Source organism: Perna viridis, chromosome 11, assembly GCF_037379345.1.
Source record: "Perna viridis isolate PV_CMFRI_1.1 ecotype Kerala chromosome 11, ASM3737934v1, whole genome shotgun sequence".
Taxonomy (NCBI): domain Eukaryota; kingdom Metazoa; phylum Mollusca; class Bivalvia; order Mytilida; family Mytilidae; genus Perna; species Perna viridis.
Genome location: NC_142455.1, coordinates 2,619,203 through 2,646,558, shown reverse-complemented (window position 1 = coordinate 2,646,558; position 27,356 = coordinate 2,619,203). Strand labels below are relative to the sequence as shown.

Below are 27,356 nucleotides of genomic sequence, written 5' to 3'. Positions count from 1 at the left end.
CTACCACAAATACAACAACTACCACTGCTACCAACTTTACCACAGCTACCACAGATACCACCTTTAATACGCCTACCACAGATACCACCTTTACTGCAGCTAATACCTTTACCACAGCTACCACAGCTACCATGCACAACTTTACTTTTTGTAATACGTTTATGCAAATTAAATATATTCAAACATAACACATTGAACAAATAACTCGTTTATCACCAAATGTTATGTTAGGTTCTTTTTTTACTATTATTAAAGTCAAACAGAGACATTCTGGTTCTTTGTCGATGATTTCGTTATTAGAATGAGATCTTCTTAGGGATACATTTTTGAGTCTAGATACTCCTTTTCTCTTTCACATAGATTTTTATGCTGCTGGTGAGACTGATCATTCTTTTTAATAAGTGTAATTATTGAGTACTACATTTTAGAATGCTATTTTCGTATATTGAAACAAGAATTTACCGGATAAACACTTGGCAATAGTATAGTCAAAAGAAGGAACCGAATAAACATTTGGCAAAAGTTATAGTTAATAGAAGTAACCGAATAAACATTTGGCAATAGTTATAGTTAATATTAGTAACGGGATTAACACTGGGCAATAGTTATAGTTAATAGAAGTAACCGAATAAACACATGGCAATAGTTATAGTCAATAGAAGTAACCCGATATACACTTGGCAATATTTATAGTCAATAGAAGTTACCGAATAAACACTTGGCAATATTTATAGTTAATAGAGGTAACCGAATAAACACTTGGCAATAGTTATAGTCAATAGAAGAAGAAACTTAAAGTCATCAGCATAAACAAATATACATGTAACATATACACAACATATCAATCATAAGCAACATGACAAAATATAAATAAAGAAAACTTGCCTTAAAGAAATATTATACGTAATCAATTAAACAGTTAAGAATTGGCAATAATAAAAATTTTGTCTCATGAAAAATAACATAAATTTTCCATATGCATATGGTTTATTGCGCGAAGAGCATAGCCAATTCTAATAAATTAATTTTAAAACATATTTTATCTTAACACATGAGAAAAGTAGCTCTGAATTTAACTGGATAGGGGCGTGTCAATATTGTTGTTATTTATTGAGATATATATTTTTTACCAATCAGATTACAGTATTTATCTCAAATTAACTTATTGTAGAATAATAACTACAGAGTGCAAACATTGACGTCTTTAGTTATATTTTGAATAATTACGAAAGTATATGAGTCCTTTTATCAAAATTGAATCTAAAGAGAGAATTTGCTATATATATTATTTTCCTAGATTTTGTCTTAATTTTCAATACTTTGCATATTACAACAAAGGCATAATCGATCTAGTAATTCTAATTGATACATCTTCAAGTTTCAGTATTAAACTTTTGCATTTGAAATATAAGGTTTGTTAATAATTTAACGTTCAGAAGCTGTCGTAAATAATCCTACATCAACAAATCTTATTTTATAACCTTGTATTCACACAGTTTCTCGGAGTTTTGTTTTGTGAAATGTTAGTGTTGTTTAATTAACTAGCACTCCAGCTAAGAATCATGCAAAATGTGATTCATGGGTAAAAAGCCTACATATTTTTATTTTTGATATTTTGTTTGAAACGTCATAGTGAACAGATATTAACATGTGGTTTTTCATATAACCCGTGCTCTTAGGAGATACAAATTATATAGAATGCACTGTAGATTTCATAATTAAGGGAGATAACCCCGTAAATGTCGCTAAAATACAATAGAATCGACTGGATTTTCAATGTTGATCATCCCCTAAGAGCAGGCAGATTTGAATGAATAATTACACATTTCAAAGAATAGACCCATAAAACAACTTAATTACAAAATAAAAATATGTAGCCTTTTTGGGGTGTATCCCATTTTTCAGATTTTGCATGATTCTTATTAAGACAGCTACTTAAATGTGTAATTAGATTTTTATATGTTACATTAATATCGTCTTGATTATACCATAAATTGTTACACCAAAGTCAAATAACAAGTTTCTAACATCAGAAGCCTGTTCCGTTCAATCATTATAATAGTTAAAAAAACAACAGTTTATACATATCATAAACAATATCACGTTGTTTGTTATCAAACTTTTACCAGTACCAAAATTATTTGCTCCCGCACAATATACATTGGTAGATGACCATGGGAAGGCCGACTTATATTAAAAAATATTATTGATCTTGGGACTTTTGAAAGTTTAGAATACATTTGTTCAACTTCATTTGCACAATGAAATCCTCATATATGTACCACTGGTGAGTAGCACAATACAGTCAAATGCATCGCATTAGTCAAAAAGAAAAGAACCTATTACCAGCTCAAAAATGACAATGACGAGACAGAAACCGTCAAGAAAGAAACAGTCGTAAGTTTGTAACAATTTTGATTAATATGATTTAAGGCTATGCCTATGATGGACGGAAATCATTCTTTGTTTACGGTGCACTGACATTTTGCAATGGGAAGGAGAATATATGAACTTTTCTTTTTTAAAAGCTTTGTACATCTCTATACAGCCAATAATTTTCAAATTATTATTGAATAAATAAATAAATAAATAGAAATGAAATCGTATCCATTGACGTTTTTAAAGATGGAATAGTGCCTCTGTACTTGCAAAATCGTGACTTCCGTCAGAATATTATTTAGCCATTCATGACTCTGGTCTTACATATAAATTACGTCGATGACGCTCCGTCGATGTCACTATCTGTATGTTTATCAATATCATCTAACATTTAAATAATTGTCTTTAAACAGTAAACGATAAAAATCTATTAGTTACAACTTGTTTTAACCTTTAATAGTATCCTTTGTTTTGGTACAAACTGTACCTTTAAATTTTAAACAATTATTTTTAAACATTGATAAACGCTGAATATATAGTAGGTTTAATTGACGCCATTAAGGTAAGAAGTGCAGCTTGATTGTTATTTACCAATATTATATTATAGGAAGAAGTTACCAAGGTTATTGCATACATATGACAGGATGATTGCATACATATGACAGATGATTGCATACATATGACAGGATGATTGCATTATTATACAGTTATTAACAGGGATTTCAACATTTTTTTTTTATCTACAGGAGAAATAAACATCTGAACAAGTGAATTTGTTTTCTATAACAAAATTCCTTTTTAAACAGTCGATTTCATTGAGATTAAGCGGAATATTTCGCCTGGTACCTCGCCTCTTTGGAAACCCCGAATTATTGCATGAACATTGGAAAATGTGGTCCCAAATATAATATTATATTGCATGAGCTTATTTATTAAACGAAGAGTTATATGGAAGGATTACATAGAATCTTTATAAAAAGACATTCCAGTTTAATTCAGTACAAAACTTTTTTTTCTCTTTTTCCCCTATTTGGTCCTGTTTATTTTTCGCAGAAACAACTGAACTAACTGACTGACAAACAATAAATACTATACATGTTTGGTTTTTGGACGAAGGAAGTCCTGATGACAACGTTCAACTCTTAGCATGTTCGGCGTCAAGGTTATAAATATTATATATCTATACCCAAACAAAAGGTCACTTGTATTTTTTTTACAAAAATCATTTATCCATTAAGATAGATGGCGGTAAGTGGAATTAAGAAAACAGCAGATCAAAAGAAAATAGCAGTGCAAAAAAACGGAAAGCGTTTCAGTGAAACATTTTTTTTTAATTTAAGCATCATCAAGATTTAAATAAGATAAACATTTTCTTATTTGAATAAGTAAGTTTACAAAAAATTATCACGTTTGTTGATATAAAAGGCCATGAGTTTACTGCAAAATTTCTTTTTGATACTTGTAATGTGTAAAAAAAGTAATCTGTAAAAATAATTAAAGTACAAAATTTAGGGAGTAAATGGAGACGAATAATTGAAAGAGAAAAACAAAATTCAATTGTACCGCCTACATGTGTATTCACAAAGAGTAATACATCCACCAATCGCATTTCAAAGACTTCTTGACCCATGAAAAGGCATTTTAAGCTGTTCCTTATAATTTTTGTTTTCATTTATAAAGCACAAAAGGTGTTTTATATTCTCTACAAAAACGTTATTTTCAATGGTTTAAACCTTTTTAAAGTTAAAATTAAGTTTCTGCGGTTTACTTTTTATGGAATATAATTGCAATATTTTTTTATATCTTATAGATGTAAGGATTCAAATTATACAGCAGCTTAAGATCTTTAGGGCCACAATCAAAAGGCAAACTGTCCACGTTTAAGGTATAGGAGGAATGGATGAACCAAACGATGATGATGAAATTCGGTACAACGAGATGATGAAACCGATAACTTATAGATCAGATGTTGATAGGTATTTTATACATATGTATTTGCTTTTTCTTTTACCGTTGCAGTTAATCAAGAAACCAACATTCAACTTTTGGAAAGGATGCAATTGTGAGATGAAATCATTGAAGAAAAACTTTCAAACAAAATTGTCACATGTTATATTTTATTTTATTTTTATTATTATCTTTGTTTTTGCAAGGGTGCTCTCTTAACGATTAAAATGCTAGTTTAAAATCTCACCTCAAAATAACCAACCACTTAACTTGATAGTTTAACGGTACTTTGGTACACGCTGCTCAAGTCATTGTTAAAGTTTGTTTGATTCTTGTAAACTACATCACATGACCAGTATGGTGAATATATGATCACAAGTTTGGACTTTCTACATTTATATATGTAAAGAACTAATTTATTGATTTGGATTCTTCAGAAAATACAAATACAAACATAGTGATATCATCTTACGATCCAAATACAGAGCTTTGAGAGGGAGAATTAATACGTAAGTTTTTTTGGGGTTTTTGGGTTTTTTTTTTTATAGCAAATGAATCTCGGTTTCTTATATCTTGAGATTTGTCTAATATGATGCAATGTCTCAATAGTCCACACATTCGTAAGATATGACGAGATACATTTCAAGACATCTAAAAAAGTCTCAAGCTTATCAAACTCCAGACTTCGAATTCGGTTCTTCGGAAAGACCCTTACATGTACATATTACTGCTTTTGTGTAGTTGTCTTCAACATTCAATACAATTTAAGATATTATAAGTTGCGTTTCAAGGCATCTAAAAAGGTCCCAAGCTTAGGACATTAAGGTTTATCTGATATGTTATGATGAAACTACAGACTTCGAATTCAATTCTTCAGGTAGACTACAGGCTCCCTATTACCTTACATTTACACATCATTGATTTCGTGTCGTTGTCCTGAGTATGTGCTAAGCTTGTATGAAAGTCGGGTTGGTAATTCTAAGGGCTTCGTTTTGTCTACATTAACGATGTGCCTATCGCTACTATTCGAACAGAATGATATGTGATATTATTTCGAACCTATTTATAAGGTACATGAAAACATTGACTTTATTTTTTTTCCTGCATCAAATATGACATAGTAAATAATCAACGCAACCTTTAAATTATGTTGTTATTAATCGTAGATTGAAAAGACTAAATATATTTGATAAGTATACTAGAGACGAGGACAACCGCAGGGAAAAAGTACTTGATAAACCAGATGTCAATAAAATGTCATCAACACGTGACTTGCTTAGTCTCTACGAAGATGTTGGGATGTTTTCGGTAATTTCGGAAGATACGTCAGGGGGACTTGTCTCGGGTCGACGTTTGAAGGGCTCCGAAATTTTCGTAAGGTAAAATATTTATGCATAAACTTCCATATGTTGACACTGATAATGGAATGACTTTAAATAATCAATGGTACAAACGAACAAGCTTGTGATTAACTAAGACATAATTTAGTTTTATATATTCTAGACAACCATTAATCTAGACAACTATCTAAACAACTTGTACATATAATAACTTTAAGGAAGTAGATCTAGTGTAAGGCACACAACTCATCAAAATCATTGGAACGTTTGTATTCAGACTGATTTCATTCTGTTTCAGAGTAAAGATTGAAATGTTTTGCTGAAATTGAATATGATACAATCATATCACTGAATCCATGAGTTATGTCCCTTACCCAAGGTCTACCTCCTTAAGTTTAGTTGAAAAGTTAGCACATATACACCTATTGATCAGAGAAATATAAAATGAATATAACGAGAATATGGATATAGTGAATATGTCAAAGATACAACAACCCTAACAGAAAGAAAGAAACGTCAGCTCAAGACCACCCCTGAGTCTTCAATGAACGACGAAGAAACCCTCAAACCAAAGAGCAGACTGCAAACGTTGTCACCTTTCTAAACAACTTCAAATTTGTGGGAAAGTTCCCACACAAATACCCAGAAACTAAAAAAAAAAAGAAACGAAACAGATGGTGTATCTGAAATAATTAAATGATACATTTCCAATACAGCCGAGTTACATGTAAACTCATTTACAGAATAATTCCTATCAGTGAAACCTGTCAATACCTGAAAATGTTTTGTTTTTTTTTATATTTCAGTCATGTTATATGCTTCGCGTTATAATGAACAGTACCTGTATTGGGAAAGCTTCCCATTCTGAAGGATTGGGAATGTGGAATAGGGGAATAAGAATAGGATAGCGTATTGGAGATGGGGATTTTGAATTAGAGAGGGTGGGGAAAAAGTATTCAAAGAATTTATTGATATGAATATATGTAATGAATTTAACTAATAATAAAAGTTTAAATGTTCATCAAAGATATACCATTTAATTTGATAACGTTAATATTTGATTAAGGAAAAAGCAATGGGGATATATAGGAGGATAGGATTTATGTATGGGGAATGAGGAGTTCTCAATGAGGAATGGGGAATTATATATGGTGTAAATGGAGTTTTTAAAATTCAAAAACTGTATTTTTTTATATGCAGATTGTCTTTGTTTCCTTATTTCATATTCAGTCCATGTATTTGGTTTTTGACATATTTGAAATGTCCCATTTATTATGCGTCATTATTTTGGATTCTAGAATTTGTGCGGTTTAGACACAAGTTCGCTAAATCCAAATTGAAAAAAAATCAATTTACAATAAATTTTCAACTGGTATAAAAAGGGCTTCAAATACAAGTTAATACAGATGTTTAGTTTTTTTTCAAGGTTCGGATTAGATACGTTTTGTTGTATTCAATTCTTTTTCTGAACCTTTTTACGTTCTTTTATTAGTTCTCCAATCAATTTTGCTTAAAGCATATTGAATATACTGACACTAACAAGGAAGATAACAATAGGGGTCTATCACTCTTTGTGTGACGATATGGACCTTTTACACTCGGCAAGACGATATAGACCTTTTACGTTCGATGGATCATATTTTATAGCTTTTTTCACTTTTTTCATAATGTTGTAAATGCATTCATGGAAGATATCAATACGGATCTATCACTCACGACATGACGTGTAGATATTTTACACTCGGCATGACTTATCGACGAATTGTTACACATTTATAGCTCTTTTCACGCTTTTCGTAATGTGGAATTGTTACACATTTATAGCTCTTTTCACGCTTTTCGTAATGTGGAAATGCATTAATACATTGATACATGTAATTACGAACAAATAGAATAACGCAAGTATTTAATTAGAAAAAAAATCCTCACCAACAAACATGCTTTTAGTGCCTACAAAATATGTTTTACTTACATACGTGCATATAAATTCTAGGTATATCTTAAAGATAAATAGTAAATATAAAGTATAGCTTCAAACACAGCTGAGTAATGCCTTTTTTTCAAACCTTGCAACTTAAACTTAATCAAAAACAAACATACAACATAATTATAAAGCGTTGAAATTATGAAACATTATTAACTAACACTATTTTGCATTTTTGATCGTTTAAATATGTACCATTTCCTACAGAAATCTACCGGAAGTACGTCCCTCAATAGATGGCGCTTTGCGAGATTACAGCAACCACCGAGTGAAGATGTGGAATCTTAATCTGAAAAATGAAGAACAACTACAAACTAGAACAAAACGGTATAGTTATTATATTGTGTGTCTTGTGTTGCTTCGATTATCAATGTGAGTATTCTAGTCTGAATTACTGGGCTTTTCTCCTTTCGAACTTCAAATTTTGACGCTTGAAATTCTGAAACTACCCTTTTCACAACTTGAATGTTTTCATCCGGTTTTTATACAGTTTTTCTAATATTGAATATCTTCTAAAGTGACCCATAACTTTTATAGTTTATTCTATCATGCATCATAAAAGTTATTTGTGTATTTTGTTTGTTTGTTTGTTTGTTTGTTTTTGTTTTTTTTTTCTCCTTTTTTTTTCGTTCGGCAAAATTTCCTTGATGGTGACTGATATGTGTATTTTTTAAAGTTACACTCAAGATAAGAATCATGTAAAATTCTTTTTACGTATTTTTATTTTTGTATTTTGTTTAAAAATATTATGATAAAGAGAATTAACATGTAGCTTCTCAAATACTTTTTGTAACCCTTCTTCTTAGGAGATACCAACATGACCAATGATATAGAGTTTACTGTAGAATTCAAAATTAAAGCCGATAATGCTGTAAATAACTCTAAAAGACAATATAAACTGTTGGATTTTCATTGTTGATTAACCCTAAGAGTAGATAGATTGGAATCAATAATGAAATATTTCATCATATAGACCTATAAAGCAACTTAATTACACAAATAAGAATGCCTATCGTTTTTGGGGAACATCGATTATTACAGAATTTGCATGATTCTTACCAAGACTACTACTCAATAGATTTTAATGTTCAGACAGTACATTTTTTTTTAAATTCTAATTGTTTTTCGTTTGGGACAATCAAAAACATAAATATTGGCATTTGTATTTATAGACATATTTTATTTACTGTAGAAGAAATAGGAATACACAAGTATCTCAAACAGAGCTATCCAGGAGCTCATTACCGATTGAAAGGTAAATAAAAATTATTTTTTTTAATTTTATAGCTAGTCAAGTAATCAACGACAAAGTGTTTATTTAGACGTGTTGTAATAATAAGAAAGAGTGAATAACTGAAATATTATCACGTATGCCTAAGAACGCCTAGATTCAACGAGTTTGCGGAACTTGTTCCGCACACGAGTTAACTCTTCAAGCGTTCTCGGCACAAGTGATCATAAATTGGTTATTTACCCTAACCAATTGATTATCTTATTTTCTATATAGATTTTATTCATTATTTATCGATATCTTCAACATGAATTTTAAATTCTGTGATTGGCGGATTTATATCAAAGTTGTGACGTTTTGGCGGAGAAAGTCCGAGAGTGAAATTACTGAATTTATATCACAGTGTGAATTATCGAAATTTATTACACAAGGAACATTCGATAAAACACTGCAAACTATATAATAAGTAGTAATCTCTCATTAGAAGCACTATAATCAAGTACATAGGAATATCTAAATGAAAAAAAAACTAATTTTAAACATTAATTCCTCATAAACTTGTCATTCCATAATGTCAATTACCTCAATTGTCAAGCCATTTCTTCTAAACAAATTGTACGTTTAGGTAAAAAGGATCAACTTTGTTCTTAAAAGTATTCCTTTTTTCTCAGTGCAAAATGTTGTAAAAGAGTAATCAAGGGAACCAAGGTTATAGCGGTAATCAAAAGAATGTAATCCAGGGACAAAGACCAGGCATGGAAAACAGACACACACAACAAAGAACATAAAGTAACTAAAATTATATATACAAAGTAACAAAAGTAAATGAGCAACTCGGACTCCACTAAAAACTGGGAGCATGGACCAGGTGCACCGGAAGGGTAAGCGTCCTCTGCTTTTCTAGAAACACCCGCCGAGTTGCTCATATGAAGTCAAGTCCGGGGTAGACAAACGAGGAAAGGCAAACCATGACCCGTTGAATAAATTAGTTTTCATGGTGCTGATGGATACATCATAACGATCCACGAGTTCATGATGACGACCATAAAACTTCTGTAGTGATGACTTCAATCTTGTAGCAACATTACACTGTTCCAGAAGCCTATTTGTTTGAGTTCTAGCGCGATACAAAAAGTCTGCGTAGTTTCGGCAAGCTCTGGCATAACGTATGAGTTGTGATATGAACACTCCATACGCAGGAGCCGAAGGGATGTTGCCACCGATGAAAGGAAAGTTGACAATTCTGAATGAAAAGTCATCACGTTGTAAGTCATGAACGTAAATTTGAGAAAGAAACATGATACAAATTATGTTCAAAAGTTCAGGCTAAATTTGAACTTTATAACGGTTAAACTGATATTATGATTGAAAGTTTCATATAGACAGCACCTATTTATCTTTTATGTGTTTACAAAATACTGAAAATAAATGACTGGTATGAATAAAAGTGCTTTTAAACGTCTTCATTACAAATCAATAGTTCAAAATGTGTAACAAATTATTTATCTGTACAATAGTTCATGATGATTTTTTTTATGTCAGAGAAATACAAACCATGCATCCTGTCAGCAGATTGGATTCATTTGATCTGACCAAGGACAAAGATGGGTATATAAATATATATTTGTTATTTTATTTATACCTCATGAAGGGACAAGAAAATCCTCACAAGCTGAAATAAAACAAATATATGTCAAAAGCACACAATTTGATTCGACGGGTGCACCGTGGCTTCTGTATGTACATACAGCCATTAAAATAAGATTGAACCATTAAATAATGTAACCCTTGATTATCAGCCTCTTATCAAGCAAAAGTAAAGTAGACTGATTGTAGAGTTCATTTCCACCGTTAAACCAAATATCATTAATCATCATTTTCGATTATCACTTTTCCATCCAGTGTTATTGTTTACTATTTCGAGTACTTCCGTTGTAATTTCACGATTGTTTTTCTGTGTTGATTTGGTGGAAATATTATTAATTTGGTGAGTTTTTTACTTTATCTTTGTATAAATATACTTCCGATGGTTAATTACATACATTTTGATAATTAGATATAATTTTTGTAGGTTTATTGACTTTAATTTTAATGTTAGGCAGATTGATTTTCGAGTGCACCGCAATTTTTCACTGTATGTTGGGTGCCGATCGATAAATTATTTTCTCAGTGAAGCTTAATAGCGATTTAATTAATTAAATCTTAATTAAGTTCTTTTTACATATTGTATTTTCATGCTTTTGTGTCATTTTCTATTGATTTTCTATTGATATTGTATTACTATTGTGTTTGTATTTTTTGTTTTGATTGGTTATTTTCTTGGTTGACGACATAGGTACATTGTATTTCGTTTTTCTATTTTCAGTAAATCGTCAACATCGTCAACATCGTCAACATCATCTATATTTTTGTTCAGCTAATGAAATGTACTCTCTGGAATCTCTGGACTCTCTGGTTGTTGTCATTAAAGATGTTACGCATTTACTTATATATTTCCACGCCCATTTGCTAGCCAACACATTATTTACAAATTAATAATTTATCAAGTGACAATGGATGACAATACGGAAGACTTAGTAGAAGCTAGTAGCGAAAGAAAGCTTACGGAAAAGGGATTGATGTATTCCATGAATCTTTATAGAAACCAACGTACTCGTCTTATAAAATCATTGACAATCCTAAGTGGTGAACTTGAACGATTGATATCGCAACCAGGAGACGTTGATTTGGTCCGACCAGTGTATTCTAAGTGGATAGGTATATACGAGGAATTACTAGAGACACATGATAAGTACCAAGCAATTTTTACTGACTTGAACGATAAACAAGTAGACAATGCTTCGTTCCAGGATAAAAATCGAGTCTTTCTATCAACAAATCAATCAGCAAAGGACTGGTTTATATTGAATAAAGCGAAAACAATATCGCCGCAACATATAGTTCAAGATGATCAGAGATCACACAGATCCGGGAGCGTAAGATCGCACAGGAGTTCAGGTGCAAGGTCCCACAGAAGTGCGAGATCTAGTAATGCAAGTCATATATCCAAAGCCAAGTTAATGGAAGAACAACGTAAGGTAGAATTGCTAGCAAGAGCCGAAGCGTTAAGTGAGAAGAAACAACTCGAGGAAGCTAAGTTAAAACTTAAAATTCAAGAAGAAGAATTGGAAATAAAAACGGAGCTTAAAGTTAGTGACGCTAAATCAAAGGTGATAGAGGAGCTGGAGAAAAGTATGAGAGACGACGATTTGTTAGAATTTAAACTCAATAGACATGAAAATCTAACTGAAGTATCTTACAATCAGAAACCTAGACAATCAGAGGCAACACGTATGAAAACGTATGTACAGGAAGAAACGTCACGTTTAAATCCGCAAGCATCTGAATGGATTCCAAGTAAGTCTACGCCTAGGGTGAAGAACTACGACTTAGTAAATAGAAACACACCTGTCGTTCCGTCAGAAAGTATTTCAATAGTCCGCGAGCTGAATAAGCCTCAAATCGACATACAGAAATTTGATGGCAATCCTATGTTGTTCAATGGATTTAAGAGACAATTTCAAGCTAGAATTGAATCGAATACGGTTTCCTATGATGAACGTTTAACTTACTTGTTACAGTTTACCCTTGGAGAGCCACATCGTATTGTAAAAGGATTTTCTCACTTGGATGCGGAAACAGGCTATACAGCGTCAATGAATGAACTTCAGGACAGGTACGGTGAGCCGGATGTGATAGCTAATTCGTTCGTTAGAAAGGCTTTAGATTGGCCCGTGGTTAAGCAAGATAACCCCAAAGCGTTAGATGACTTTTCGATATTTCTTACCGAGTGTGTGTATGCTGTTCAGAACGTCGATGAGGTCAGGGTGTTAGAATACTCGGACAATATGAAAACTCTAGTTCGAAAACTTCCGTTCAATTTACAAGACAAGTGGCGTAATATAGTGTATGAAACAAAGTCACAGCGAAGAACTTTGTTATTTAGTCAACTTGTAGATTTCGTTAAGGGAGAAGCAAAAAAGGCTTATGACCCTATTTACGGTAAAGACGTTATGCGTACACCCTCGTCGGTAAAGAAAATTCAAGAATCGAAATCCTCGTCTTATGGTAATCGTAAAACGTTGGCCACGTCAGTTGAATCTAACTCTCAAAATGATCGTAACGATAGTACGGACTCAAAACCTAATGCATTTTCGAAACCATGTGTTTACTGTGGAAACTCAAGTCATTCACTGAAGATGTGCGACAAGATTACAAGTAAGTCTCTTAAAGACAGATACGATTTTCTCAAGTCTAAAGGTTTCTGTTTCGGTTGTCTGAAATACGGTCATCAGAAGGTTGTATGTAGTCAGAAGGCAACGTGTTCCGTGTGTAAAAAGGGTCATCCGTCAATTCTTCACGTCGATTCACGTAAACAGAAAGTAAATGAAACTTGTAATGACAATTCGGTTAGAGATGTTACTAGTTCTGCAACGTCTACAGGGGCTGGAGATGTCGTCCAGCAGGTACTTCCAATATTACCAGTAAGAATTAAATGTGCGAAAAGTGACAAGTTTGTTGAAACGTACGCTTTTCTTGACTGTGGCAGTACCGCAACGTTTTGCTCAGAAACTATCATGCGCGAATTGAATGTCGAAGGAAAGAAAACGAAAATCGGTTTGCTTACAATGACACAGACGGAAACGGATGTGAAAGACTGTTACGTAGTTAGTGGTTTGGAAATCAGTGACTTAAACGGTAATAATGTTATATCCTTACCGACTATTTTTTCACAGGAGAAATTACCAGTTACTAGTAGTGATATCGTTTCAGTAAGTGACATTTCAAATTGGCCACATTTGCGTGATATTCCATTACAAAGGATTAGTAACGATCACGTTGGACTCTTAATCGGAGTTAATGTTCCTCGTGCAATGGAGCCGTGGAGTGTGGTACCGTGTGCTAATGGTGGACCTTTCGCGGTTGAGACTGTGCTTGGCTGGGTAATAAACGGTCCGTTGAATGTTTCTAGAGATGAAAATACTTCTTGTAATTTCGTCAGAGCCAATCGCATCAATGCGTCAGTTGTGTCCGAGAATCGTGTAGACGTTTCGCTGGAAGATCAAATTCGCAATCAGTTTGACTTTGACTTTTGTGAAAGGACTATTGATGATGTCAATTCGCCTTCCGTAGAAGATCGTAAATTTCTAGATAATGTTTCAAGATCGATAACTCTCGAAAATGGACACTATATTATAGACCTTCCGTTTAAGTCGAGCGAAAACGCGATGCCGAATAATCGTAAGCAGGCAGAACAGAGGTTGATGTTACTGGCTAAGCGTTTTGAAAAAGACAAACACTTTCAAGATGAGTATGTAACGTTCATGAAAAAAGTTTTAGGTGAAGGATATGCGTCGGAGGTATCATCAGAAGATTTGTTAAAGGACGATGGTCATGTATGGTATCTACCACATCACGGTGTGTATCACCCACGTAAGAACAAGATCAGAGTGGTTTTCGATTGTGCGGCAAGATTCCAAGGTACGTCATTAAACGAACGCTTACTTCAAGGTCCTAATCTTACGAACAGTCTCGTTGGAACATTGATTAGATTTCGGCAAGATGACATTGCAATAATGGGTGACATTGATTCCATGTTCCATCAAGTGCGCGTGCCTACTGAAGATGGAAATTACTTAAGATTCCTATGGTGGAAAGATGGACACACTAACTCGAAACCGATCGAGTATCAAATGAACGTTCACCTTTTTGGTGCCACGTCGTCACCGAGCTGTGTCAATTATGCGCTCAGACAAACTGCAGAAGAAGGCAGAGGTCATTTCAATGATAAAGTGATAGATACGGTATTGAGAAACTTTTACGTGGACGATTGTCTTAAATCGGTGGAAACAGTTGACGGTGCTATTACGTTAGTTCAGGATTTACAAGCGCTTCTTCGGAGAGGTGGATTCAGGATAGCTAAATGGATTAGCAGTAGTCGAGATGTGATGCGATCGATACCGATATCAGATAGAGCCAAAGAAGTGAAGGACATTGATTTAGATCAAGAGATTTTGCCGATCGACAGAGCGTTAGGCGTTCAATGGTGTGTTGAAACCGATACTTTTCAGTTTAAGATATCTCTTCAAGACAAACCGAAAACCAGACGAGGAATCTTATCAATGGTCAGTAGTGTGTACGATCCGTTGGGATTTTTGGCTCCGCTTACTTTGAGACCAAAAATTATTCTTCAGGAACTATGTAAGTTGAGATTGGCATGGGACGATCCGGTACCCGACGTACTATTACAGAACTGGGAGATTTGGTACAACGATTTGTCGAGACTTTCTAGCTTCAGTGTGCCTCGTTGCTTCAAACCACCCGATTTCGGAAACGTGTTATCTGCTCATCTTCACCATTTTGCCGATGCCAGCGAATCGGGTTACGGTGTATTAAGTTATCTCAGACTTGAAAATGTCGACCACGAAATTCACTGTTCATTCGTAATGGGCAAGGCTAGAGTTACGCCATTGAAACAAGTTACTATTCCCCGGTTGGAACTTACGGCAGCGACGGTCGCTGTTAGGACTAACAAGATGATTATAAGTGAACTCGAAATTCCGATAGACCATTCGTATTTCTGGACTGATAGTATGTCCGTTCTTCGGTATATCAACAACACAACCGCTAGATTTCAAACATTCGTAGCGAATAGACTTTCAGTTATTCACGAGGGATCGAATGTTAGTGATTGGAGGTACATTAATACGAAGATGAATCCTGCAGACATATCGTCTCGAGGTGCATCTGCTAACGATTTGCTAGAAAAACATTGGATCGATGCACCGGCGTTCTTGAATCGGCATCCGGATGAATGGCCTAGTCTACCTACAGAAGATCTCGGGAACATCGACACGGAAGATCGAGAAATAAAGCGTGCGAAAGTTGCTACAGTTGTGTTAAGACTAAACAACACAAACATTGACATTATGTTAAAACTTTTCGAGCATTATTCCTCATGGTATAAGTTAAAACGTGCCGTAGCTTGGATAATAAAAGTGAAAGAGCAATTACTGAAGCGTGTGCGTAAACTACAGACAAGAGCAGATCACAGGATTAGGCATAAACTGACTTTAAAAGATCTTGAAGAATCCGAAAACACTATTATAAGTATTGTGCAGCAAGAAGCATTCCGAAAGGAAATTGGTGCTTTGAAGTCAGGAAATCCGAAAATTCACAAGGACAGTCGCATAAGAACTCTTGATCCTTTTCTTGATGGAAATTTATTGCGTGTCGGAGGACGCTTACATTCTTCAAGCTTACCAGAAAACAGTAAACATCCAGTTATACTGCCAAAGAACAATCACGTGTCGAATTTGATACTTCATCATTTTCATATTCTTTTGAAACACAGTGGTCGTAATCATATGTTGTCAGCGTTGAGGCAAAGATACTGGATAATTAGTGCTCCTTCCGCCATCAGAAAGATAATTTCCAAGTGCGTAAATTGTCGTCGTGTAAGTGCTAAAGTTGGAGAGCAAAAAATGGCAGAATTGCCAGAAGATCGTGTGTTACCGGACGATCCGCCTTTTACTAGAGTCGGTGTGGATTATTTTGGACCTTTTGATGTTAAACAACGCAGATCTAGAGTTAAACGTCACGGAGTGATATTTACGTGTTTGGCCAGTCGGGCAGTTCATTTGGAAATCGCTTCATCATTGGACACTGATTCGTATATTAACGTTCTAAGACGATTCGTTTCTCGACGAGGACAAGTTTCACTCATAAGATCTGACAACGGAACTAATTTCATTGGTGCGGAACGGGAAATGAAACAAGCTATTGACGAATGGAATTTACATCAGATTGAAAGTTCGATGCTTCAAAACAGTGTTGAATGGAAATTCAACCCTCCTAGTGGTTCCCATTTCGGAGGTATTTGGGAAAGGTTGATTCGTAGTATCAGGAGAGTAATTTCAAGTGTGATCAAGGAACAAGTTCTAGACGATGACGGTCTACATACACTGATGTGTGAAGTGGAAGCTATACTGAATAGCAGACCTATTACTATGAACTCTGACAATCCGAACGATTTAGAAGCATTAACGCCAAACCATTTGCTTCTGATGAAATGCAAGCCGGTTCTTCCTCCTGGATTATTTTCTACGACTGACAATTACTGCAGACGTAGGTGGCGTCAAATTCAGTACATGTCCAATTTATTCTGGAGTCGATGGTTATGTGAATACCTACCAATTCTTCAAGAACGGCAAAAATGGAACAATGTTAAGAGAAATTTACATGTTGGAGATGTAGTTCTAGTAGTTGATTCGAACTCTCCAAGAAATTCTTGGCCTATGGGACTTGTACATTCATTGATTCCTGATCGTAATGGACTAGTTCGTCAAGTCAAAGTTAAGATTGGTTCAACCATACTTACCCGTCCGATTGACAAACTGTGTACAATTTTAGAGTTAGACTAGTTTAGGGTATTATGTATACTTACCTAGTAGGGACATTTTGAGATATGTTTCATTTGTTATTTTGACATTTTCACTTTGATTATTTTGTGAGGGTATTTCTTGTATTTTTTTTTTTTTTTTGGTTTATATTTTTTTGTTTTATTGTAATTGCTCGCTATGCTTCACAATTAAGGGGCTGGTATGTAGAGTTCATTTCCACCGTTAAACCAAATATCATTAATCATCATTTTCGATTATCACTTTTCCATCCAGTGTTATTGTTTACTATTTCGAGTACTTCCGTTGTAATTTCACGATTGTTTTTCTGTGTTGATTTGGTGGAAATATTATTAATTTGGTGAGTTTTTTACTTTATCTTTGTATAAATATACTTCCGATGGTTAATTACATACATTTTGATAATTAGATATAATTTTTGTAGGTTTATTGACTTTAATTTTAATGTTAGGCAGATTGATTTTCGAGTGCACCGCAATTTTTCACTGTATGTTGGGTGCCGATCGATAAATTATTTTCTCAGTGAAGCTTAATAGCGATTTAATTAATTAAATCTTAATTAAGTTCTTTTTACATATTGTATTTTCATGCTTTTGTGTCATTTTCTATTGATTTTCTATTGATATTGTATTACTATTGTGTTTGTATTTTTTGTTTTGATTGGTTATTTTCTTGGTTGACGACATAGGTACATTGTATTTCGTTTTTCTATTTTCAGTAAATCGTCAACATCGTCAACATCGTCAACATCATCTATATTTTTGTTCAGCTAATGAAATGTACTCTCTGGAATCTCTGGACTCTCTGGTTGTTGTCATTAAAGATGTTACGCATTTACTTATATATTTCCACGCCCATTTGCTAGCCAACACACTGATTGTTCGATTTTATTATTTATTTTCTGTTCTTTTACACCACCGCATAATTCTTAGATGGGAGTATTTACATACATCACTGTAGGGAAAACTTTTGTGATAAGAAACCTTACAATGTTCGTTTTACAAGGATGCCACAATTTTATCATGAATGATCCAAATAAAGTCGTCTAGTAAAAGATACTTGATCTGGTAGGTAAACGTGTGCGAGAAAACAACAAATCAACCCCTTTAATAGAAGATAATAGTCAACTGACAACATCAGACTATATGAATCTATTATTTACAATAGGAATAAATGATATTCCGTTAGAAAAAACCTTACATGGACGTAACGGCAAAACTGTAAAATATCTAACTGTTTGGTATTGATTTTTTTTTGTATGTCAAATGTGAAGACAAAATACAATAAAGCTTATCATAGCATTAGTCTTATATGATAACAGTAAAGTAAAAATATATAAATAGTCATGCACTTGTTTCCGCAAACGCAAATTATGTTCAAAGTTCTCGTGAAAACGATATCACATATAAAATACAACAAAAAAAAAGACGTAAATTGTTACGAACTTACGTGGACATTTTTTTTCTATCTAATGAAATTCAATGTTCTGCAAATCTTTTTATTAAGTATTGAGTAATCAAGGGAACCAAGATTCTAGCGGAAATAAAAAACGCAATCATTGGGCAAAGACCATACATTGAAAATACACACACGACAAAGAGCATAACTAAAATATTGCGATCAAAGCAACAAAAATAGATGACCAACTCGGACTGCACTAAAAACTGGGAGCATGGACCAGGTGTACCGATAGGGTTATCTCAACTTTCCTAGAAACATCCGCCAAATTGCTCTTAAAAATTCAAATCCAAATACACGAAAGAGGAAATAAAAATTGTAACACGTTGAAGAAATCAATTTAAAAACCAAATCTGCTTTTGTGTTGTCTGCAACGGATGTCGTTGTAAAGGGAGATAAACGGATGAATTAATTTGATTCTTTTTTTTTCAGATCAGACGAAGACGGAGAGCAAAGGTTTTAATGTTTTATAATACTTTTGTTATACATGTACTTATTTCTTCGATTTTACTTTCTTAAAACAGCATCATGATAAATTCAAAAAATAAATTCAACAAGTTATGATGGCTGATGCACCTGATTCGATGTTTTTCTTCAACATTTACATTCACTATCTGTTGTTTTGTTGGTAGTTGTTTACTGTTACATTTAAGGTGGTAGACCTAGGGTAAGGGAAACAACCCTTGCAAATCATACAAACGTTTGTATTCACCATTTTACACCAATCTCATATAAGCATCAAAGTAACTTGGACTGATTTCATTCTGTTTCAATGGAAAGCTTGACAGGCTTTAGTGAGATTGAATATGATACAAACATATCACTGATTTAAAGAGTTATGTCCCTTACCCTAGGTCTACAACCTTAAGGAGATCGAAAACGTTATATTACATTAGATTTCTCGAAAATCTGAAATTAACAATTAAACTTGTTTCTTTATTCATAGGCATTACTTGATTATGATTTAATGATTTTAATAATTGCATATATATTTACTTTAGCAAACCGAAATTAGTTTTACAAGCAGGGCTTGAAAAAATTCATGTGCCAGAAATAGATTTTCTTGATGGTTTTGATCGCTTTAGAATACAAGACTGTCACAAACTTGTAGACGAGATATATTTTAAACCTGATGAGGAAATAGTTTCATCAGTTTATGTTTTGAAGTCGGAGATTCCAAGTGTTCAATTGACTAATTTGGTTACTGTGCGAATTCCAGTGAAAATACGATTTGATTTTGCAAAACTTAAATTCAGTATACGGATGAAAATTGGTTTAGTATGGCGAAGAATTGATGCAGCGTTCGAGGAAAGTCCTGGAAATTCAATATTTGTAAGTTACAACTTGATATTTTTTTCGAATATATTTCCGGTCTGGAAGGAAGGTTGTTATAGAAATTAGCAATCGGTAAAAATTTTTACATTCAAATATTATTTTTATACCCAAACACTAAATAAGCGTGCACTTCTTTATTATTGAATATGCATATTATGTTTAGAATGTAGCAAGCTAGTTATGATAAGGCTTTGATATCGTTTTAGGAAGGGTATATTGTTTTTAAGACTGACATAAGAGGAAACTTTTTTGCAACCTGTGATTTCGTACAATTTACAAATCGAGTAGACAAATATGGCTTCAACTTCCGGAACTATCTACTTCCGGATTTTCAGGTGACCTTAAAAGGAACCGCCATGGAGGAACCAGAAGAGGTGACATTTCAGGTTGGTTTATAATGTTTCCTCCTGTTCTATCCTAAAGCCTCTAAAATTTGATGGTATGTAATTTTATAAAAAACATAATTACATATGTACCATTGCGCTTTTTGTTATGTCATTGAAATTCCATTCCATTTAAAATCGCATAAAAAGTCTTCGCTTTTAAAGTAATCTGTTAATCATGCTAGTTTTCTGGTGTTTTCAAAACTGCATAAAGTTTAACCTACAATACAAATAATATTACTGTCATAGATATCTAATTATTTGCGTTGAATAAATTTCATTCAAAGTTCATTAACCCGAATGTTCTTGTACGTTTGTATAAAACATACTGTTACCTATACGGATGAGAAGTACGGACTAACCTGAAAACTGTAGAAAAACAATGCTTGAACGCTTTCAACATTTTATTGCAAAACAGATACTTAACTTAAAAACTAGTATTAGATTGGACATATGCGAAAGTCTGTTATGACTCTACCCGATAACTGCTGCCATTGAAAAAAAGGAAATTAATATTTTTACATAAAATTGTATCGTTAGATGACAACTGCCTTACAAAGAAGATTCTTATTCGTCTCTTTTCATTCCTCGTTGATATGGAACTCATTCATTTTTGTTTCATTCCTGACATTTTTTAAATTCTATTTTATTATGAGCTCCATGGGTACCTGAAAGAATTTTTATTTACTGGCCATTTTCCTACTAAACATGAATGGAAATCAATCGTGAATAATTCAGTTTGGCATATGCAAAAAAACTAACTGGAAATCCCGCACTAGTGTTGATGGAGACTTTTTTCGGTTTCGAAATGTCTTCAACAGCGTCGAATTAGCACCGTTTTGGAAACAAGCAGTAACACAGTATGATATAAAAAAATATTATTTTGTTACAAAACCCTTAACTGATACTCCAAATATCACCGCTGGTTTATGTATTCTGTGCACGAGACTATTTTCGGATATATATGTTCACGTCTGCTGTAGCTGTCTTGCGATCAAACCATTGCAAGACTCTTTTTGTGACCTTATTATTGAACATTTTCCGTTGTGTTTGTTTATCAACCTGTACGAGCGTGATGAATCTGACTTATTTGAAATATTTCTGGGTAAATTGGTAAATACATCTGACGAAATAGATTTTTTGTTCAATTTTATGAGACTATGTCACGTTCATGTGGTGCAACGCCTCGGAAAATATAATAGGCTCCTGAGATTTGCTAATGCAGAAAATATCAACCCACCCCATGAGTAATTAGTCCGTATCATGAAATATATTTTGTTGTAATGTAGATAAACTGTAAATTTAGAAGTCATGTAAGTTGAATTGTAACATTATTCTTATTATATAATTAACATTTTACTGATATTTATTTGTAAATGTGTTTGTCATTATATTTCCTCAGGAGGCAATGAATGAATAAAATAAAAAAAAACAGATTTCTATAAAGAATTGTTTTAAACTTGTTTTGTTCTTTTTTATCGTATCTATGGCATGAATGTTATATATTTTAGTTTATTTTTTTAGATTCGTTTAATTGATCGTGAAAGATTTTCTAAGCATGAAGACATAAGTCCACGTCTTGTTTACCCAATCACGTACGTTACGGATGGATTGTACTTACGCCGGAACAAAATGTTGTACGCCAAGAGAATTTCGCCTATGATAATCAATATATCCAATGACATTCATTATGAAACCGGAAGTGACGTATTTCTTGTGCGCGAGAAAGATGGAAGAGTTAATATACTTGGAAGTAGAACAACAAGAGATAAGAAATTTACAGCCATGTTGGATCATTCACATTCAACGTATGTATTTTTTTTTTTTTTTTTTTTGTTTTGTTTTATTTAGAATTATTTCTTTGTATTTCTAATTAACTACACTGCATTTGTGATTGACGAAATATAGCATTAGGCCGTGCGATAATTGAGATATTATAAAGAATCTATCATTACAATGAGTTTTAATATATGTCTTATTTGAACTATCGCTTTTCAGCAAGAATTGGATGTTCTTGTATTGTTAGACATGAAAAAAAACAAGTTTATAATATTTTGTTTGATCATTTAGATTCTGGTTTGTTGTGACAAAGCAAATCAACAAATACAAACAGTATGAACCTATAATAGAACGATCATTTGCTGTTGCGTCGGAGCGTCTCTCCGTCTGTAGAATTCTGACATTCCATGAGAATAAAAAAGACGACTTTAACCTTTGGATATGCATTGTAGAACAGCCTGACGTTGATGAAACAATAAACAAGTATTTGAACTTATATGGAACGTCAGAAAAGCGCTTGGAAATGACAGATGAAGGAGGAATGTCACAGACGATCGATTTTACACAAAATACTGGTGACGTCACTGTTGACCTTGATGTCAATTTCAAACAGCGTCAATACAAAGAATTGCCAAATCTTAAATTCAAAGTTGGACGTTCTTGTAGAACTCAATTTAAAGTTTCATGTAGAATCAATCCGTATTTATGTAACGAAGAAGAGAAATATGGTGTTATTAAGTATTATCATGGCTCCAAAGTTGTTCATGAAGTTAAAATTGATACTTCTGCACCTATACCTGAATATCAAGGTGAGTAGATTTGACCGCAGTTGAATAATATATTAACGGTTATGTGGTAGAAAAGGAAAGCGATCGTTGGTGAAACAGATCGGTTTAACGGATTGATCCCTGATCTGAAACTGAGCAGTCATCGATGACATATTGCAATTACAAGTGCACTGATCGGTTCAGGTACTTTAAACTTTCATTCAACGCCGTATAAAATCACCCATTTTCCATTTCCTGCTGTTGTCCCCACACCCACAGAAAGTTTTCATTCTTCAAATAAAAAGCAGTTTCTTACATTTTCTCTATCATATTACAAATTACAATTTAATTTTACAGATTTAACTATCTCTGTCTCCCTACCATCAAAGCTCCATTCCCTACGTACAATACAATGCTGACTTACATGTAATTCCAAAAAAATTGAGTCATTTATTCTGTGTATTGCAAAATTTCAAGTTAAACAATTTTATTTTGTTATTGGTTTATTTTAAAACCTGTAAACCAATCAGACACTTGAAAATATTTTAATTTAAATTTACGCAACTTTCATTTACATATTTTGTTTCTAGAAACAACACAACCTGTGGCCCCAGAATTTAGTAAAGGTGAGTTGAATAACGGAAAGAAGATTCTTCCTTTTAGTTTTTCCGTTATATCAATAAAAATGTTGTACTCAATGTTTGACACATTAAACGCACTCAAGAAATAATCAAGCCAGTATAACTTTGAAAGAAGACGGAAAGTTGAGAAAATCATATATCATGTGCATACTTACATGTAAACATCAAACTTGTAATCCAAATAACATTGATAGAGAGTTGAGGAAACCATATGATATAATGTGCATACTTAAACAAGAAACTTGAAATCAAAATAGTGAACGGATAGATAGCGTATGTATAATTTTATTTCAGAAGCCTTAGAGAAAATATTGAGTGCAGAAAGTCTACATAATTTAGCTGCTTGTTTATCAGAAGGCGAAGGGTTTGAGCTGGCAATTAGACTTGGTGTACCAGCAGAAAAGGTTTCTAAAATCTTGATTATGTATGGCAGTATAGAAAGTAAAACTTTCCGTCTGATTCTAATGTGGAAGAGTAATATTACGGACACTATACCGGATGTTAAGGATTTTATTGAAGCATTTTATGACATCGACAGAGGAGATCTGGCACATGGAATTCTCGATGCATTAGATAAATGTGAACCTTTCAAAAAGTAATTTTAGAATTATCACTGTGTCATAGTTGTTTTGTTCTCATTCGTCTGTCGTGGACGTATTAATGTGAAATGGGGAGAGTTTAAAAAAAACAACAAATGACAAATACCCTTCCATTATTTTGTGTTATTTCATGTTCTTTGTGTATGTTCATTTGATCTTGAATTACGAGGACATATCTTATAATTGTAATAACGAATTTTAACAAATACTACTTTGGGTGGTTGTCTGATTAAAATCCCCTATCAATGTCTCATGTTTTCGCTGGTAAACACAATATTAAAACAACGATAACTGTTCTGTACTTTCATTTTTGAATTCGGACTTGATGATCTTTCCTGTCAACGAAGCATAACGAGTTTAGAGATTTTATGCATTTTACGATCAGCTAAATGAGTTCCTTATGCTAAATATCTTTAATATTGTGGTTTAGTATCATTTTTTACATAATTTTAAAGGCTAAAAAATAATAAAGGCCAGTCGACTACAAATACATGTGTCTTAAATGCTTAAATGTAGACAAATATGGTTGTCAACAAACATATTCCTTTCACTGTTATCCTTTACCTTGTACTTTGTACCCTTATATTTCCCCAATGTTCAGGTATTTCTTTTCTAGCTATCATTAATACTTGACAGAACATAAATACAAGGCTAGAGTTGTGGCACAATTTTTGCCAATACACAATAAAAAAAAAATTTAAAACTAAAAATAATCCTAGTCTGATGCTGTTTACAATTTATTTAATTAGTGGATTCTAATCTATTATAGTAAACTTCCTGAGGGTAATGTAACAGAAAACAAATTTAAACCCAAATATATGCAGTGTCCTTATATTGTGAAAACTACACTTTATCTTTTTTTTACCATTAGATATAATAACCATTTAAAACACATTTTCAGAGAGTACTTCTCCACTGATTGACAAAATACAATGCATTATAACATGTATGGTGCGCATGTTATATTTAATCAAACATCACATCAAGTTTTGAAATACTAAATCTAAAATATTATAAAATAAAATTAAGTTGCTTATTGCGGGTCAAAGTTGAACTATTTTATATTTTAATGTTTCGCTCGATACATACGAATATAACGCTACCTGATTTTTTTGAATGACGACATAACGTGAATCGCATTTTTCAATACATTATTTTTGCCATGCAATGTGTTTGGTATCCACACTCTATGCAGCTCCATAAAACTCCATATTAAATTGCACAAACGGAAACAGTGACGATGTTTTATTAATCAATGTACCGAACTAGATGAGTTAATCTTATTATAATCTAGACTTGGAAGTTGAAGAAAAACAGATATTGCTTCCTCTGCCCTAGTTGTGGGTATACGTCTCAAATTTGACACCTCTAGTCACCTTATTAATAATCATTATGATGGTAGAGACGATTATAATTTCCAAATTATTTAATTCTTTATATGTGCAGTAATATACAAGCTTCTTTTGAATGGGTGTCTGCCAGTAAGATATGTAAGAGCCTTCACTAATTAAACGTCAAGGAACAAAATCTTAGAAATGACTAGTTTTTTTTTTTTTTTTTTTTTTTTTGTTTGTTTGTTTGTTTTTCAATATCAAAAATATTTTTGTTCATTTTTCTGCATTTCTGTCAATACAAAGGATATGGTCGGTAGACCCAACTCATTGATGATATTTATCACCATATAAGGTAGGATTGCTAAAACTATCTCCGCTACCTATACCCACTAAACAGGAGAACAGTGATCGCTACACGATTTTAAAAATACATTTTAGAGGCTGACTTTATAGCTGATCTGATCAGAAAGAAAGAATATCGTTTTGCTAGATCCTTCAATCTCAGTTTACGCTATATAGATGACGTATTATCTTTAAACTATCCTAATTTCGGGGATTTGATACATCGCATCTACCCAAAAGAACTTGAGATAAAGGATACTACAGACACTGTGAAGTCAGCCTCATATATTGACCTACACTTAGAAATCGATGGTAAAGGAAAACTATTGACTAAACTTTACGACAAACGTGATGACTTTTCACTCAGAATTGTCAACTTTCCTTTCATCTGTGACAACATCCCTTTGGCTCCTGCGTATGGAGTGTTCATATCACAACTCATACGTTATGCCAGAGCTTGCCGAAACTACGCAGACTTTTTGTATCGCGCTAGAACTCTAACAAATAGGCTTCTGGAACAGGGTTATGTTGCTACAAGATTGAAGTCATAACTACAGAAGTTTTATGGTCGTTATCATGAACTCGTGAATCGTTATGATGTATCCATCAGCACCATAAAAACTGATATATTCAACGGGTCATAGTTTTCCTTCCCTCGTTTGTCTACCCCGGACTTGACTTTTTATGAGCAACTAAACTCGGCGGGTGTTTCTAGAAAAGCAGAGGACGCTTACCCTACCGGTGCACCTAGTCCATGCTCACAGTTTTTAGTGGAATCCGAGTTGCTCATTTACCTTTGTTACTTTGTATATATGATTTTAGTTACTTTATGTTCTTTGTTGTGTATGTCTGTTTTCCATGTATGGGCTTTGTGCCTGGATTGCATTATTTTGATTACTCTTAGATCAATAGCCTAACTGCATATTATACATACTGAAGCAATCGTATTGTTATAACCAATTTGTTATATTTATGTTTTGCTTTTTTGTAATTTCATAGATAATGCGGAAACAATTGATGGAACCTTAAAAAATAAATAATTGCTGATAATAAACAACATGCGAGTACTTATATTAAAGCGTTATTTTTTTCCAATGTGTATTTTCCGTGCAAAAATATTAATTAAAGAAACAGTTACTTTTCAACTACTCAAGAGTTTTATAATTTCATGTAAAAGCTACTAAATGTTCAAATTATACAAATAGCAAAGAAACTAGTTTACAGAAACTTTTCCCCCTTTAAGTTCTGTTTATGCATCAGGCTACAGGAAAGTATTTGAGTACAAAAAATATCAGTTTTATATATTGTAAATTTCAATATGCTGTACACGTGTTTCAAGGAGTAACCTCTCATCAGCAGCATTAAAATCAAATATGTA

General features: G+C 33.1%; 2 protein-coding genes across 5 annotated transcripts; both read left to right on the top strand.

Moving 5' to 3' along the window:
- Window positions 1-2,862: 2,862 nt before the first annotated feature.
- Window positions 2,863-27,037, top strand: LOC148602318 (uncharacterized). Of its 3 annotated transcripts, XM_088551619.1 has the most exons (15): window positions 2,916-2,941; window positions 3,433-3,541; window positions 4,190-4,355; window positions 4,764-4,835; window positions 5,493-5,705; window positions 7,858-7,977; window positions 8,843-8,905; window positions 10,424-10,489; window positions 19,231-19,254; window positions 19,800-20,130; window positions 20,340-20,519; window positions 22,041-22,324; window positions 22,587-23,104; window positions 23,653-23,688; window positions 23,998-27,037. In XM_088551619.1, exons 3-15 carry the CDS (start codon window positions 4,276-4,278, stop codon window positions 24,300-24,302), a joined length of 2,292 nt encoding a protein of 763 aa, XP_088407745.1. In that variant the 5' UTR covers window positions 2,916-2,941; window positions 3,433-3,541; window positions 4,190-4,275; the 3' UTR covers window positions 24,303-27,037. The 3 variants fall into 3 exon arrangements, with proteins under 3 accessions (XP_088407746.1, XP_088407743.1, XP_088407745.1); XM_088551620.1 differs by lacking the exon at window positions 3,433-3,541 and having other exon boundaries at window positions 2,863-2,941; window positions 20,469-20,519; XM_088551617.1 differs by lacking the exon at window positions 3,433-3,541 and having other exon boundaries at window positions 2,863-2,941.
- LOC148602319 (uncharacterized) lies at window positions 10,719-18,177 on the top strand. 2 transcript variants are annotated; one of them, XR_015916329.1, is made up of 2 exons: window positions 10,719-17,680; window positions 18,059-18,177. XR_015916329.1 is itself a non-coding variant. In XM_088551616.1 (2 exons), exon 2 carries the CDS (start codon window positions 11,434-11,436, stop codon window positions 17,341-17,343), a length of 5,910 nt encoding a protein of 1,969 aa, XP_088407742.1. In that variant the 5' UTR covers window positions 10,719-10,868; window positions 11,247-11,433; the 3' UTR covers window positions 17,344-18,177. The 2 variants fall into 2 exon arrangements, 1 of the variants encoding a protein (XP_088407742.1); XM_088551616.1 differs by having other exon boundaries at window positions 10,719-10,868; window positions 11,247-18,177.
- Window positions 27,038-27,356: the final 319 nt, after the last annotated feature.

Coding starts and splice junctions, on each gene's coding strand:
- LOC148602318 (XM_088551617.1), top strand. CDS start 4,276: ATGGATGAACCAAACGATGATGATGAAATTCGGTACAACGAGATGATG. Junction 22,325..22,586: donor TTGGATCATTCACATTCAAC/GTATGTATTTTT, acceptor TTGATCATTTAG/ATTCTGGTTTGTTGTGACAA. Junction 23,105..23,652: donor ACCTATACCTGAATATCAAG/GTGAGTAGATTT, acceptor TTTTGTTTCTAG/AAACAACACAACCTGTGGCC.
- LOC148602319 (XM_088551616.1), top strand. CDS start 11,434: ATGGATGACAATACGGAAGACTTAGTAGAAGCTAGTAGCGAAAGAAAG.